The 16,966-nt window shown below is 36.6% G+C and overlaps 1 protein-coding gene across 9 annotated transcripts in view; it reads left to right on the top strand.

Moving 5' to 3' along the window:
* Brd10 (bromodomain containing 10) overlaps positions 1 to 16,803 on the top strand; it is an 80,123-nt gene extending 63,320 nt beyond the window's left edge. For 7 of the 9 annotated variants that reach the window (XM_050157396.1, XM_050157359.1, XM_050157349.1 and 4 more), the window contains 3 exons: positions 7,301 to 7,416; positions 10,228 to 10,415; positions 11,620 to 16,803. In XM_050157396.1, the coding sequence (XP_050013353.1) occupies positions 7,301 to 7,416; positions 10,228 to 10,415; positions 11,620 to 15,242 (3,927 nt within the window). In that variant the 3' untranslated portion in view covers positions 15,243 to 16,803. The remainder of the gene's footprint in view (positions 1 to 7,300; positions 7,417 to 10,227; positions 10,416 to 11,619) is intronic. The other 2 variants (XM_050157374.1, XM_050157354.1) reach the window with 2 other exon arrangements.
* Positions 16,804 to 16,966: the final 163 nt, after the last annotated feature.

Raw genomic sequence — 16,966 nt, 5'->3', positions numbered from 1 at the left:
TTAGTGTTCTCAAAGACGAATCCCATTTTTACTGCGTGTGTTCTTATGACTTTAGTTGACATAAAAATTTCCATTGTACTGAATTATTTGGAAAACATTCTTTCTAGTCTGATTTTTTTAAGTTTTTCTGAAATAGCATTAATGTTTTAATAAATACTCAGTCTTACTGTGTTTAGAACTTGTTGGACATACCACATTCTAGGTAGTAAAAACATGAGAGACTTGCTACTTTTTAAGAACTTTTCATATGAGCCTGTTTTATCATCATATTTACTCAATTTGTGCTTTATCATAGTTTATCCAAAGAGGCATCTGCCTTGAAGCAAACATTTGCACAGAGATTGAGCATAAGAAAAAAGTGTATGTCTTTTTTTTTTCTCTAGTGAAAAGTAAACTGCCTCACTAGGAGTGTGATCTCTGTGTTTCTCTGTACAAAGCAGTGGTGCTATCACAGCGGTCATTGTGTGCCTTTGTACTTGGTTTTAATGCTAATTTAGATGTATAATGAAATGTCATATATACTTTTAGATATGAGACTTACTCTTAAGTGAAAATTGGTAAGAGCATCAAGAGAAAATTTTACTCTGGCATTGTTAAAATATTGTTTTAACTTTTTCCATAGTAATATGCGGTCATTTCACTGTATTATAAAATGATCACGTTTCAAAAGGTGCTATGTAACAGTGTGGTTAGGGTGATCTCTGTCTTCTGAACTGAATGTGCAGAAGGTCGTTTTTCTAGGTCAGAAATTGCAAAAGCAGAAAATACTTAGTGATGTAGTACTCAATTTTCACTTAATATTACTTAGACTACAAAAATGTCAAGTAACTTAGTTTATTAAAATAGTTTGTGGTTTTTGGGGGGTTTTGTTATTGTTGTTGTTGTTGTTGTTGTTGTTGTTTTTCATGACAAGGTCTCTCTGTGTAACCCTGCTTGACTTGGAACTCAGAGATCTACCTGTCCCTGCCTCCTCAGTGCTGGGATCAAAGGAGTCTGCCACTACCTCTGGCTAAAACAGTTAAATTTTATTTGTGCTGTTTTCTTTCATATGAGTTTACATTCTTTACAAGTCACCTTTGGATTGTATTTGGTTTTAAATGAACCATCATTGGTCATTAGGGATCCACTGACACTTGACAGTTTATTTTCATTTTTCTTGAAAATTATAATGCAGTTATATTAATAGACAATCCTTTTCTGCCATAGGATGTTTGTTCATTGTAAGAATTAAGCCTATAATACAAGTACTTTGCCTTGTGATGGTTGCTTTTCTTTTTTTATGCACTGGCATTTGTAAGCAAAGCATTTTAGAAAGTAGCATGTAAAAAGAATTGTGTGCATTTATACATGACCTAACTTCCTTAATATATGGCTCCTCATAACCTTTTTTGATTATATACAACATTACAAGAAAATCTACATAAGAAATTGGATGGTTGGTAAAAGTGGGTTTACCGTTTATTAATATATAAACATATCCATAATGATGAGATACTTAATACATCTAGAATTTGTTTTCCTATTTTTTTCTCTTAGGTTTCCAGTGTCTTCAGCATTAGTAGATTGCCAGCTCCCTCTTTACGGTAAGCACCCTAGCAAGTGTTAAACTGGCATTGTCAAATCCACCCTGATTACTGCAGCAGGATGAGTTGTTCTCTAGTCATTAGGTAAGTTCCCCCGTGCTCATTTCACGGCAATATGTTTGTTCAGGCAAAACACACATATTGAGATGCAGTTTTTCATTTTACAGTATTGTGTAGTTTTGTAAGTTTTTTCCGTCATGTAATTCCTTAGGTTATACACAAAAGACTTAGGAAACTGCATAATATAATAAAGATCTTACCTTATGACCATAGATCAGCTTCTTTAAATAATATTTCTTGAGGGTCATTTAAAAACTCCATGGTTTGGTAGTTGAGCATCTAATACAGAGGGAGCTGGCAAACTATAAATGCTGTGGACATTGGATGAGAAGGAATGAAAGGTAAGCTGCAAATTTAGACTATTGGCTGTTGTTGTTGTTCTGCTGTATGTTCACATTAAAGTTTATAATCTGTTAATTTAATATATATAAGTATATATTACTCTTTGGGCTGGAAAAATGGCTCAGTGGTTAAGAGCAGTTATACTTGCAGAGGACCAGATTCAGTTCCCAGCACCCAAACGGTGTTTCACAACCACCATAACTTAGTTCTGTGGGATCCAATGCCCTCTTCTGACTTCCTTGGGTATGAAGTACACACATGGTGCACATATATACATGCAGGCAAAACACACATAAAATAAAATGAATAAATCTTTTTTAAAAACTACCCTGTTTTGCTTCCTTTTTTATTGATTTATTGAGCTATACATTTTTCTCTGCTGTCTTCCCTTCCTCTTCCCTCCAACCCTCTCCCATGGTCCCCACACTCCCAATTTACTCAGGAGAGCTTGCCTTTTTATACTTCCCATGTAGATTAGACCCATGTGTGTCTCTCTTAGGGCCCTCGTTGTCTAGATTCTCTGGGGTTGTGATTTGTAGGCTGGTTTTCTTTGCCTTTTGTTAAAAACCACTTATTATCTTATGTACTCACTCATAAGTGATTTTTATATATAAAACAAAGAATAACCTATTTTCTTAAAGTGACCTTTAGTGTTCATAATGCTAAATGTATATAATACGTTTGAATTTTACCTTAAAAAAATTTTAAGCCCTGAAAATGATCATAATTTTGATAAAAATGTTAAAAATTGTGCCTGTGTTCACTTATTTATTAATGTACTAATCAGATTATATGCATAATTTATGTTAAATATTATACTAAGTACATTTTTACTGATGTTTTAGCACTGGGGCACCTGACTAGTTGTCCCAACTACCTGTCCTGACTGTTGATTCATCTGTCTACCAGTTTGATTGTTAGTTCTGTAATCAGTACACATGAAGATTTTGTCTTTCTTGAAATCAGTGAATTTTACATTAATAAAGGTAAGGGAGCACACTATTTTCACTCTTATTTTTCTTGAACACACTCTGTAGCCCAGGCTGACCTCAGACTTGCAGCAATCCTCCTGCCTCCAACTCCAGAGTGCTGGAAGTGGTTACTTGTGCCACCATGCCAGTTGTTTTCCTTTGCTTTGATTTAGTTTTAAAATATGTCACTCTTTTAATTACTTAATAATTAATAATAATAATAAATAAAATAATTACTTTTAATTAACACAATCTTTAGAGATTGTAACTTTTAAGATTGCAAGGGTATCTGTACAATATAACGTCATGTTATAATAATATCAGTACTTATGAATTAGTAGTTGCACAATATAATCTATTAGTACTTATTTAGGAATTGGCTCTGTGGGCACCAGGAGAGACACAGCATGGTGATTTAGAAAGAGAGTAGATTTTAACATTTGTGAGATACAGAATTTTAGTCTGAAGTCAATTCTATTTTACAAGTATTTTCTGGAGTGATTTTAAGACAGCTTTCTTCTAGAAAATTATGCCCTTTTAAGTTTTAATAGATCCATCTTGGAAGGAATATCAAAATTGTTTTTTCTCGTATCTATATATGATCTATAAAGTTGGTCAGTCAGAAGAGCTATTTCTGGCTTGTGGTTACTTAGTTTAAACAACAATAAATATTTGTTTATTTGAAGTAGATTTTTATATTGAACCAAAGGTAAAGAACATTTTTATTAACTCTGGTTGCTTATTAAAAATAGGTAACTTTTAAGGCAGGCGATGGTGGCACATGTCTTTAATCCCAGCACTCGGGAGACAACAGGAGGATCTCTGTGAATTCGAGGCCAGCCTGGTCTACAAGAGCTAGTTCCAGGGCAGGCTCCAATGCTACAGAGAAACCCTGTCTTGAGAAACAAAAAACAAAAACAAAAAAACTTTTAATGCTTTTTGTAATAGTTCCATTGTGCACTATAAAAATGAGGTCCCAACTCAGTAGGAAGCAACAGTGTTAGGACTAAGGAGTTAGTTTGGTGGTACAGTGCAAGGCTCAGGATTCAGTCCTTAGCACAGTGGTGTGGGGCAAAAATGCTGTTACTTTAATTGCATTTGGATTGTAAGCATCATATTTTATCCCAGTAACACTTGAAGCTGATTTCCCCCTCCATTTGAGTTGTTGAATGAAAACCCTGTTTAAACACCAGTATAAGCAGTGATTCTGCCCATTTAATCACCTCAAGAGTATGGATTCACATTCCCATGGCAGTGTATAGGTTCCTTTCACAGGAGTCATATTTTTTATAGTTTTATACATTTTATTAATCTTCTATGATAGAACACCATAGATATTTCAAAACAGGTTAATGGGTAAGGCACTTGTATGAAAATTATAAATCTGTTCTCTGATTAAATATTTAAGTTCCCTTCCTTGTATAGAATCTTTTTGTCGGTCATATATTTTGTAGACATTAATTAATTTTAAAAATCAGAATTAAATGTAAAATCTTCTTAATCATTTTTAAAATCTTATAAAGCAAAAATTAATTTAGTAATTTAACAGAGACACCACTAAGGGCAATGTCTTGATATAAAGATGTACAGATACACCGTCTACCCTTCCTGTTCCTCATCTTCCTAGTCCTAACTGATGTCATCTGAATTCCCTATCCTGTCACCACTGTACTTATCCAGACAGTAACTGTACAAGCCAGGTTAGTTCTGCAGGCGTCACTTTTCTCCTTTGGTCCCCACTAGTTTTCTCAAAGACTTTAATCCTTTTTCTAATGAATTCTACCACACACAGGATATTCTTTCTGCTTTCTTCCTTAACATTCTTCCTTCTCTCAAGTTTGAGGAAAATTGAATTCTATTCTCTCACCATTTCATTTCCCATCAAGTAGTTGCTGAGTATGATTGGCACCGGTAATCCCAACACTTGAGAGGCTGTAGCAGGAAGCTCGAAAGTTCCAGACTAGCCCGAGCTACATAGCAAGTTAAAGGGTTGCATAGTGAGATCCTGTCTAAAACCAAAAGAGTGAATACTAGCTCCTGTTCCATTTAATAGTTTTGATTCATGGATTAGAATGAGCACTTCCTACTATCTCACCAATTCTTTTAGAAAAGTTTTCACTTCTAAGGTATAACTCACTGCTTACTTGGGTCTGACTTATGCTTTTCTTAGAATATATTTGAAAAGGAATGACTATTTAATATGCTATAGCAGTTTCTCAATCTGTGGGTCATGACACCTTTAGAGGTTGAACAGCCCTTTCACAAGGGTTGCCTAAGACCATCTGCATATCATGCATTCACATTGTGGTTCATAATAGCAAAATTACAGTTATGAAGTAGCAACAAAAATAATTTTATAGTTGGGGTGACCACAATATTAGAAACTAACTATATGAAAAGGTTATGGCATTAGGAAGCTTGAGAGCCACTGTGTGGTAGGAAATAAAAATTTTCTTAAACTGGGTGGTGGTGGCACACGCCTTTAATCCCACTGCTCAAGAGGCAGAGGCAGGTAGATGTTTGAGTTCAAAGCCAACCTAGTCTACAGAGAAAGTTCCAGGACAACCAGTGCTATGTGGAGAGACCCTGTCTGGGAGGGGAGGGATTTTTCTTAAAATTTTTCTTTTCTTTTTTTTTTTCATGTAAACACTGCCTGGCCCATTAGCTCTAGGCTCTTACTGGCTAACTCTCACATCTTGATTAACCCATTTCTATTAATGTGTGTAGCACCACGAGGTCGTGGCTTACTAGGAAGATTCTAACCTATGTCCATCTTGGGCCGGAGCTTCATCGTGTCTGCCTCACTACCTTGATCCGACATCCTATTAAGATGTAAATTAGGGGTGGAGAGATGACTACAGTTGTTAATACGTGCTGCTCTTGCAGAAGACCAGCACACACACAGAGATGTGCAAGTACCTGTACACAGTTCCAGAAGATTCAACTCCCTCTTTGAGCTTTATATGCATTATACACATATGCATGCAGGCAAAACAGTTGTGCACATAAAATAAAATAATCTTTTTTAAGACATAAATTAGCATAGGGTTCATATTTGGTGTGTCCACAGCATAAAATCCTACATCTTCTTACTCTTCTAATAAACAGTTACCCTTCTAAGATTCAAAACCTCAGAAGAAATGTAGCTCTTTGAATATGTAAATAGATATCCTGTTGCTTTAAAGTTCTGAAACCTTTGGGGTTATAAAGTTAAAGACTTGTCATTTAAAATAGCAAAGATATTATGTGTGTGCATGTGTATGTATGTGTATATAAAAAGTTGGCAACCTCTAGAATATACTTTTGCTATAGATAGTGATCTTATTATTCTTGATATGGGCAGATAGACTTGATAGGATGAAGTGATTTTATGCATGTTAAATGTGATCTGTAATATATGATTGTGACTTCCATTGGAAATAATACATATGGATTATGTGATGCAAGATATTTCTTCCTTTTGTAAACTCATTTTGCTTTTCTATGCTAGATACTGCTAAAATAATTATAGCAATTTCTTAGGGAGTTTATTAAAACGTCTCTCTTTTTTTCCCCTCTCTTAGAAGTTACAAAAACTTTGCTTCATGGCTTAATTTACTTATTTGGTGAATTTATTTAAATATTTGTGCCTTTAAATGGTTTTGATCATTTGTTGGTGGGCCCCTCCCCTTTGGCACTAGAGCTCAAACCCAAGACTACATACATTTGGTAAATGATTTATTAAGATATTTATAACTGACATAATTGGACTTTTTTTAAGTATGCATTTCCTACTTAGATGATAAACATTTGGAATTTATTCTGGAGAACTGAAGATCACTAGATGTAGTGATGTTTCATTTGTATTTTAATAAATAAAGCTCGCCTGAAGATCAGAGAGTAAAAGAGCTGCAGTGACCAGCCATACAGACTAGGTAGTGGTGGCACACACCTTTAATCCTGGTAGCCACACTAGTTTGCTATAGAGGCTGGGCAGTGGTGGTTATACGCCTTTAATCTCAGCACGAGAGAAGAATATAAAAAGGAAGGAGAAAGATTTCTGTCTCAGTGTCGCATTTTTTGGACTGAGGCAGGATCATCATTTTTTGGACTGAGGTAGAGATAAGAGCCAGTGGCTGACTGCCTTGCTTTTCTGGTCTTCAGGTTGAACTCCAGTATCTGCCTCTGGGTTTTTATTAATCATACTACAACTAAACATATTAAGATTTCTTAAAAGATATTTCTTCTTTTTGTATAGTTTTGATGAGTTATTGACATTTTGTTACTTTGTTAGAGGATAAAATTTGATTGATATTGATTTTCAAGTAAGTCTAAGAAATTTACTTTTTAAACTTACGTTTCTAGGGCAAATGGTACCATCGGAGGCAAGCTGTAAAAGAGTTGCATAGTACACTGATACGCCTTTTAAATGAATTGCTGCCATGGGAACCAAAGTTAATGAAGGCATTTCAAAGAAACAGGTAACAAACTGTACAATTTATTTAACTTATCCTAAGGCCCTTATTTTAAGATTTGGGGTTTTTCCATTCATTTGCATTTCATCCAATACAAAAACATGTGTTCTGTGATTTGCTTTCTAATGGAAGAAACATACGGACTCAAAAGGTGATGAATATTAGTGGGGAGGATCAGGATGGAGGGGATGTTTGAGCCTGAGACTGGGAAGGCTACTCGTAAAGGAAGTGAGGGGCACATTAGAGGGAAAGTGTGCACCTTTTTCCTCTGCGGGCGCGCTCTATAAGGATAGAAGTGGATTTGGCATTTGGAGGAAGTACGAAGAGTCAGTTATAACCAAAGAAAAATGATTGATGAAGATTGGCATAGGACATAGAAGTCAGAGGTCAAGTAGCCAGGTCAGGTAGGACTTAATCTCTTAAGAGTTTACTTGGCCCAATATGAAAAGCTTTTGAAAGCGTGTTACAGAGACAGGATGTTCCTCCTGTGTTTCTGTTGCTTGCTTGCCTGCTTGCTTTCAGTGCTAAGACTTGAACCCAGAACTTTGCACCTGGCCAGCTACATACCACTAAGCTATATCTCTCACCTTAAGGTTGGTTTGTTTTTTTTTTTTTTTCACATTGATTGGTTGATTGTTTCTGTGTGTGTGGAGGGTGGGGACGGGAATTACACTTGTGTTTACCGTGGTCATAATTGGAGGTTAGAGAACAGTCTGCAGGGAGTTGGTTCTTTTTTTCCGCTTATGTGTGTGTTGGTGGAAGGCACTTTTATTCATTTGAACCATCACTGAGGCTATCTGGCCTTAAGTTTTAAAGTGCTCACTCTAGCTGCCATGTTGAAATTGTTGTAAAGGTGAAAGCAGATGAAATAGTTACACTATAATAGTTACCCCGAAAAAAGTGGGAGTAACTGGTAGCATTGCACATGACAGGAAGTGGTTGGGTTTTAGATATAGCTTCAAAGTAGGGTTGGTAAAATTTGCCTAAAGAGTGTGCTTCAGAGTGTGTGGTAGGTTATTCTTATCGTCAACTTGATAGTCTTCCAAAATAATATGGAAACAAACTTCAGGCATGTCTGTATGGGATTTCCTAGATTAGATTAATTGAGGTGGTTCAACCTCACCTGGGGCCCTAGACTGAACAAAAAAGAGAAGAGGAGCTGAGCTGCAGCATTCATCTGTTTTCTGATGGGCCCAAGGGACAGCCACTCAACATTCCTGTTGCTATAACTTCTCTGCCATAATAGACCCTCAGACTGAAATAATTATGCCCCTTCCTTCCATAAGTTACCTCTGTCAAGTATTTTAAACCAGCAGTTAATGAAGTAGCTAATATAAATGTGATAGAAATTGATGAGTAAAAATTAAATTTGGTCTAAACGATTATCATCATGGATTTGCCATTAGCTGAGACAGGAATGACTAAAGGAGAATCAGGTTTGAAGAATAACAGGGATGGAATAGTTGGATTTAAACATGTTAAGTTTGTTATACTTTCTAGACACCTAATTGGTGGTGTTGAATAGGCATTGTCTGAGTTATATAAGTAATTCAAGACTTTATTAGACTTGAGGTACAAATTTGGGAGTTATCAAGATTGATTATATTTAAAGTCATGACATTAGTGGAAATTATGTAGACATTGAACATTGCAATATTTAGAAGTAAGGTAAGCACTTGGAAGGCAGAAGTAGGCACACACTACACACACAAACACACACTAATAACAAAAATAAAATGCAAGCTGGGTGGTGGTGGCAGACACCTTTAATCCCAGCACTCTTGGGAGGCAGAGGTAGGCTGATCTCTGTGAGTTCAAGGCCAGCCTGGTATACAAGAGCTAGTTTTTAGGACAGGCTCCAAAGCTACAGAGAAACCCTGTCTTGGGGGGGGGGGGGGACGACGGACACTAAATAAATAAATAAAATGCAAAACTATTATCACTTCAATTATTTTTTAATGATTTTTCTAGACTGAAATAGTGGTATACACTTGTAATCCCAGCAACTAGGAGTCTAAATTGTAAATCTGAGATAAGCCTAGACTGCTACATAGTAAGACCTTGTTTTTAAAACCAAGGGAAAAAAATCTAAACTATACTGTAATGACTAATTTAGGGCTGTGTTGGGCTGGAGTAGTAGTTCAATTGGTAGAATACTTGTCTTGTAATAAAGTGATTGCCTTGCAAGCACAAGGACCAGAATTTCAATCCCCAGAACTTATGTTTAATGCCAGTTATTGTGGTTCATGCCTTTAATCCCAACACCTAGGAGGTAGAGGCAGGCATCTCTATGAGTTCAAGACAAACTTGTTCATCATAGCAAGTTCCAGAATGGCCAGAGCTATATAGTGCTGTTCTCTTTTAAAAACAAAGAAACAAACAAAAGGGGGGGGGGGGAATCACTTTTTTTTTTTTTTTAAAGTCAAGCATTCACAGGGCATGCAGATCTCTAGGGCTTGCTGGCCAGTGTACCTGCTGAGTCCCGGGCCAGTGACTCAGGGCTCATTTTTCAATTCAGATATAAAATTTTAGTTATTTATTGCTTTTCTTAATAATTCTAACTACAACCCTCAGAAAGACAAACAGATGGTGTATTCAAATTTTATTCAGAAAATTTAAGATATAACCTATGATTTCTTAAGCATATATCATAAGTTTTGTCTTCTTAGGTAATTAATAATTGGCAAGACTGAACTAATAGGCATTTTAGATACACTTCAAACATAATTTTAAGATAATTGAAAATATTTCAAGATTTAATTTAAAATGCTAATTAATTTAGCTTCCAAAATTCCATGTTACATTGATTTATTTCAGGAGCCGCCTGAAGAAAGACTATGATGATTTCCGAAGACAACCTGATCATGGTCAGTTCACTAGGGAACTATGGACTACTGAAGAATGTGAAGGGAACCCTGAGAGAGAGCCCCCTACAGCAGAAATCAGTAAGTCTGTAGATGCAGCAGAACCTCTAGACAACCTGGAGAAAGAGCACGTGGATTCTGGTAGGCATTCAAACTTTTTAAATATAAGCACAAAGAGAACTTTGTTTGTTATGAAGGCAAAAAGGTAATCGGGTCAGTGAATGTTGATGAGGAAATCTAATAATTTACAAAATGCTATTCATATTCTTGTAAGCAATTTCTTGGCAATCATTATTAAATTTTTCAGAGTTTCTGAAGCCAGTGCCTAACTTTAAGTTATATATGTGTCATTGCCTGTTGCAGTTCATATACTGCTAAACTGTTACCTGTTTGGAATTTATTTTTTTTTTATTGTTACTACTCTTAAAGCTCTGTTGGTAAAGTTTGCCATAAATGAATTTGAGAAATCCTTAAGATTGTGAATATTTTTTTAAATATTTATTTATTTATTATGTATACAATATTCTGTCTGTGTGTATGCCTGAAGGCCAGAAGAAGGCACCAGACCTCTTTACAGATGGTTGTGAGCCACCATGTGGTTGCTGGGAATTGAACTCAGGACCTTTGGAAGAGCAGGCAATGCTCTTAACCACTGAGCCATCTCTCCAGCCCTGTGAATATTTTTTTAAAATGAGGTGCAGCCAAAGTTGTTGGCTGACTGGGACTAAAGTAAACACATATAAGTGTGGGTAGCTAGACCAATTTACATGTGATTCATTTCAGCTCATCAATGGCATTATTTAGTTTAATAAGAAGTTAATATGAAAAACTTGTAGTTAGTAATATGTTAACATATTTCATATCTTGTGTGAATTGTAAGAGTGAACTTCTTTTGATCAGAAATGAACACAATTTTTTAAGGATAAAGAACAAGAAAGGCTAAACATTTGTTTTCATTTTTTGTCTCTAAAGACTAAAGTACAGAATTGTAACCATTCCTCTATGGTATAAAGGTTTCCCTATCTAGAGAAAGAAAACTAGCCAGATTAAACTGAGTATTTTTTTTAAAAGCTGTGAGTTTTTCCTTAATGCTTATGCATTGGCAGCAGTATTAGTCCAAAATTAATCTCAGTCATAGGTTGCTCTTAACCTATTGTAATTGGGATATAGGAAGTCAGCATGTTTAAGGTCACTGTTAACTTCTTTGGTAGTGCTGAAGTTTTGGAATGACTGAACCATAGACTCTTTAAATTGCCTGCTCAAAAATTGACTATAATTTTTTTCAATTGGTGTCACTCAATCACTTGTTTTCTATAAACAAAATGCTTGTTTTTATAATTTTCAGATGATATGAAATTATCAGAAATAGGCTTTCCTTTGGCCAGAAGCAAGTTGTTGAAAAAAGAATTGTCATCTAAAGATGTAGTGAAGACACTGCCTAAAACACTTAAACGACAGTCTAAACAAAGTAATTATCTGGACGATAGCACAAAAGAGCTTTCCCCAAGGAAGAGAGCAAAGCTAAGCACAAATGAGGCATCACTTGAGAACTTAGAAGTTGATATGCAGATTGACTGTTTGAATGAGTCAAAACAAACAGAACTGCCATTTTCAGAGTCATTTGCCTCAAAGGAATCAGTACCAATGTCTGCTCTCCAGAAAGGGACCAAACCTATTCAGGCCTTGCTTGCAAAGAATATTGGGAACAAAGTGACCTTAACAAATCAACTGCCCCCTTCCACAGGTGGAAGTGTTCCTGCTGTGGAAAAGCCAGCTCTATCTCCTGCAGAAACAAGCCCCCTAAAGCCAGCATTGACTTGCCTCGCCAGTACAAAAGGACCTTTACAGATGGTATACAAAATGCCCTGTGGTCAGTGGTTGCCAGTAGACCTTCACAATAGTTCTGTCAAGATTCACATGCAGCCTGTGCTGGATTCTAAAACAGGAGAAAAGATTTTGCAGCAAGTTCTTATTCTGCCTAAGAATTTTGTGATTCAGCACAAAGAAGGAAAAGCAATTGCAAAAGAGCTAGCAGCCCCTCAGCAGAAAGGTGCCGAGCACTGTTCATCTTGCCCACAGACGACAAATGTGACCTGTTCTTTAGTGTCTGTTCCTATCACCTCAGTAGGGACAATATCTACCCAACTGCCTAATACAGTTTTCAGTAAGACAATTACACCTTCATCAAATGTGAGTGCTAGATCACAGCCTTTGTCACCTGTAAGCTCTGTAAGTAATGCATTAGCATCACCAGTTCAGACTAGCCAAAGTGAAGCAGGAAAAGTCAAGAGTACAGTTTCATCAGCCCCATTCCCCCAGCCTCTTACTTCCCCCACCATTTCCTCAACAGTTCAGCCTCTCTTACCAGCAACAACACTAGATGAATCTACAGATTCTGGCAGTTCCCTCACCTGTTTTTCACAGCAAACTGTTGACTCTTCTGAAGCAAAACAAGAGCTAAAAACTGTATGTATAAGAGATTCACAGTCGATTCTTGTTAGGACTCGAGGTGGGAACACTGGAGTTGTAAAAGTACAAACTAATCCAGAACAAAATTCACCCAAGAGTTTATCTTCAAGTTCTGTTTTCTCCTTTGCACCTCAACTTCAGGCATTTCTGGTGCCAAAATCAACATCATCCCCTGCTTTTTCACAAGTAGCTGGAATGACTACTACATCTAACCTCCCATCTTTCAGCCAAACGCCTACTTCTGTTTCTGTTTCATGTGGCTTTCATCCATCTGTAGGGAAAAACCTCAAACCTATGTTAAACCAACCCTCCAACAGTGGCTATGTGGGCCCGGTGGTAGAAAAAACCTCATACGTGCCCTCTTCACCCTTGAAGCCCTCTGTTTCTTCCAGCTCGCCGCTACCATCAACAACAAATAATTCAGTTAGTGTAATTAGCATATCAACAGGAAATTTTGGACAAACCAATACAAATATTATTCATACATCAACTAAACCACAACAAGTAGATTATATCTCAAAAACCTACCCAGTTACAAGATCAGAAGCAGCCCCAATAAACGGAGATGTGCTCAGTGAGACTCCTGTTCAAAAACTTATGCTGGTATCAGCTCCACCTGTTCTTCCTTGTAGCAGTGGACCCTTAGTTAATATGGCACCAGCACCAACATCTACAAGTGTTTCTACCCAGAAAGTAGTTTTTATTAATGCTCCAGTTCCTAGTGGCCCTTCAACCTCAGCAGCTATTGTTGCAGAATCATTAAAACAGACACTTCCTCCTTCCTTGAATAAAACATATGTTAAGACTCCAGAACAACCCCAAATAGTACTGATTCCATCTACAGTGGGAGCACCAATAAAGATAAATCCTTCACCAACTGTGTCTCAGATTAAAGATGTAAAAATTGGACTAAACATAGGTCAAGCAATTATAAACCCTCCAGGAAATCTGCCAGCTATATCATCAGTTAATATATTGCAAAATGTAATGGCAAAAGGAGAAGACAAAAGTAGTAAGGGCTGTGTTTCGCCCTTGTCAGCAAGTGGTAACTCAGTCCCAGCAAGCTCAAATATTGTGAGTCAAAATCTTCCTCCTGTTAATGAGTCAGTGGTTTCTTCAGCAAGAGCTGCAAACATGTTTTCAGGAACAGGAGCAAATGTATCTTTGAACTCCCTTTCAGTGACCTCATCCTCTGCTTCTGCTGGAACACGACCTCCTGTTTTAGTCAGTGGGAACGATACCTCTTCAAGGATTATGCCTGTTTTGTCAAATAGACTTTGCACGTCAAATCTGGGAAACACTGTGGCTATATCAACTGTAAAAACAGGACACCTTGCATCATCTGTTCTCATTTCAACTACACAACCAACAGTGTCTTCTAAATGTTTGACATCAGCTTTGCAAATCCCTGTTACTGTTGCCCTGCCCACACCTGTGACTACATCTCCAAAAGTAATCAACACAGTTCCACATTCAGCAACAGTACCAGGAGCCACACGCCCTGTATCTCTTTCCAAAAGACAGTCTCAGACTTCTCTCCAGTTTCATTCACCAGGGACTTCAGCTACAGTGCCAACAAGTGCAAACACAAATAAACCTCAAGCTGAAATATCATCCCTCTCACCAAGTCCAGGTAAAATAACCAATACTTCCAATGTTACATCTATACCAAACCAGCATATCCCTTCGTTAGTAAAAACAACTCCTGGTAACAATTCTACTACAGGCGGCTCTGCCATTCACACTTGTACAGCACCATTAAATATAACTAGTCTGGCAGGTGTTCCATTCAATGAACCTTGTATTCATCAAAAAATAGTTATCAACACCAGTACACCTTTGGCACCAGGTACTCAAATCATGATGAATGGAGCCCGGTTTATTGTTCCACCGCAAGGTCTTGGAGCTGGTAGCCATGTCCTTCTTATCTCTACTAATCCAAAATATGGACCTCCCTTAGTTCTTAACAGTGCCCAAAGCATACCGGCTACACCTGTTGATAATCCTGTCCAGAAGATCATACAGACAACAAATAATTCTTTAAGTGGGCAGCCTTTAAAGCATTCTGTAAGAAACTCCACAAAGATTGTAAACTGTCTTGGAAGTCCAAGCTCTCTCTCTACAGTACATTCAACACCACAAATCATAAACACACCTGCTAAAGTTTATGTTCCACCTGTACCAACGGTGCCATTGACTTCAGTAATTAAGTCCCCTCCAGCTACTCTTTTGGGTAAGACATCTTTGATTTCTGCCATTCCCTCCAATAATCCTCCACTGCCAAGTAGCACATCGGTATTTCATTTGGATACCTCTGTCAAAAAGTTACTAGTTAGCCCAGAAGGAGCCATTTTAAATACCATAAATACTCCAGCATCTAAGGTATCTTCATTGTCTTCATCTCTTTCTCAAGTTGTATCTGTTGGTCAAAATCCTGCCTCTGTCTTCCCTGCTTTTCAGTCATCTGGTTCAGAGAAGCCTGACACAGCTGCATCTTGAATTTGGACTAAATGAGCCAGTTTTTACAAAACGGGGCATTGTTATAACTCCCATAGAAATTTTAACTGTTTATTATACTGTTGGAAACATACTGTTTATTATTGTGTGTATGTTACAAGTTGTGTGTGTGTGTGTGTTAATGTATCTTCATTAGCTTGCACAAGACTTTGTTTTCTTAGGGAGGGCAAAGCATACCATTTCACTTGTTGGTGTAAGGATGTTTTCTAAGGTTCTTTGTTCAAAATTTTCATCAAGATTTGCCTGTCTATATAACATAAATTGAACAAAGTTAAGTTTGACTAGTTTAAGTAAGCTAGCCTTTTCATAATTATATTGATGTTTATTAAATTTGGATGGTTGTGGTGTATCTACAGTATAGTATTCTGTGTCATTAGTGACATTTTTTTTGTTTCTGTAAAAAAATATATATATTTATGCATTAAGAAGATGCAGTCCATGCTGTAAAATTGTACATATTCCTTAAATCCCTAATAATCTGTACTAAATATATGTACAAAGAACAATACTGTCTTTATTTATGTTTTGTTTACATAATGTATAGTTTTTTAAGTATTTTAGTAATTTTGGACCAGTGAACTGTTAGCAACAATGCAGAAGAATCTGCATATAATAAACTGAGTTGCTGTATTTCTTTGTTTGAATGCCATTTTTAAAATGTGTTCTTGTCCATTGGGGAAAAAAATGATATTAATGAGAACAGTCCTTTAAAAAATGTGTTGAAATTGGGAAGTATATAGAAACAGTAGCACTCACACAGGCTTTACACTTAACAGAGCTTTTTTTCGTGTATCTCATTTGATTTGTGCAGTAATCTTGGGAGCCAAGTGGCATGTCCAGACTTCCTGGTTGATGGGGAGTAGAGCCAGGACATGGATCAGATGATTCATATTCTTTCACCATAGTTCTACTTTACTTTACTTTTGTTTCGAGGTTTTCATTCAAAATTTTATGGTTCCAAACATTAAAAATAAATAAATAAAAAGTTGGGCTACCACCAAATTCTATATCGGCCAAAACAAATATGTGATATTGTTGTTTTTCAGATAAGAATATTTGGTTTATGTCTATACATCCAAAACATGTTTCTTAAAACTTTTTTTTAAGGTTTCTTTATGCCCTAAACAGGCCTGGAACTTTCCATATAGCCCAGACTGGTCTTGCCTCAGCCCCCTGAGTATACCAGGATTATAGACATGTATGTACTGCCATGCCTGGCAAAACTTATTTTTTAATAACCTGGGTTCATAAGAGGTTGCAAAGTAATGCAGAGTGATAGTGTCACCCTTCACCATCCTTCTCCACATTTCTGTTTAAATTGACGTCTTAGTTCATTGTTACTTCCAAAATTATACTTAAGAATATGAATTTCTTTGTCATTTGAAATTAAAAGTGAGCAAGGAAAGTGCCCTTTTTTTACTCAGATTATAGAGCCGCTGCTTAAGGTCTAATATGAAGCAAATTTTCTCAGTTGATTTGACTCAGGGCTTGACTTTGTAGTGCTTGAGAATGTGCCTCATTGTAAATAAAAGGTAGCTTTGTATTTACTGGAGCTTTATTTTTTATTATCTTATTGAGATACACTTATATATACACATTCAACTTTAAACATTAAGTCTCATCACAGCGTTCTAGTCTAAAGTTTAGACTATTAGCAAGAGTAGGCTTAGACCTATGAGGCAGCTCAGTGGGTAAGGGTGCTTGCC

This window comes from Alexandromys fortis, unplaced genomic scaffold (genome assembly GCF_014885135.2).
Source record: "Alexandromys fortis isolate MF-2015 unplaced genomic scaffold, M_Fortis_MF-2015_v1.1 scaffold_10, whole genome shotgun sequence".
Classification (NCBI taxonomy): Eukaryota; Metazoa; Chordata; class Mammalia; order Rodentia; family Cricetidae; genus Alexandromys; species Alexandromys fortis.
This window is presented reverse-complemented; position numbering and strand designations above follow the sequence as displayed.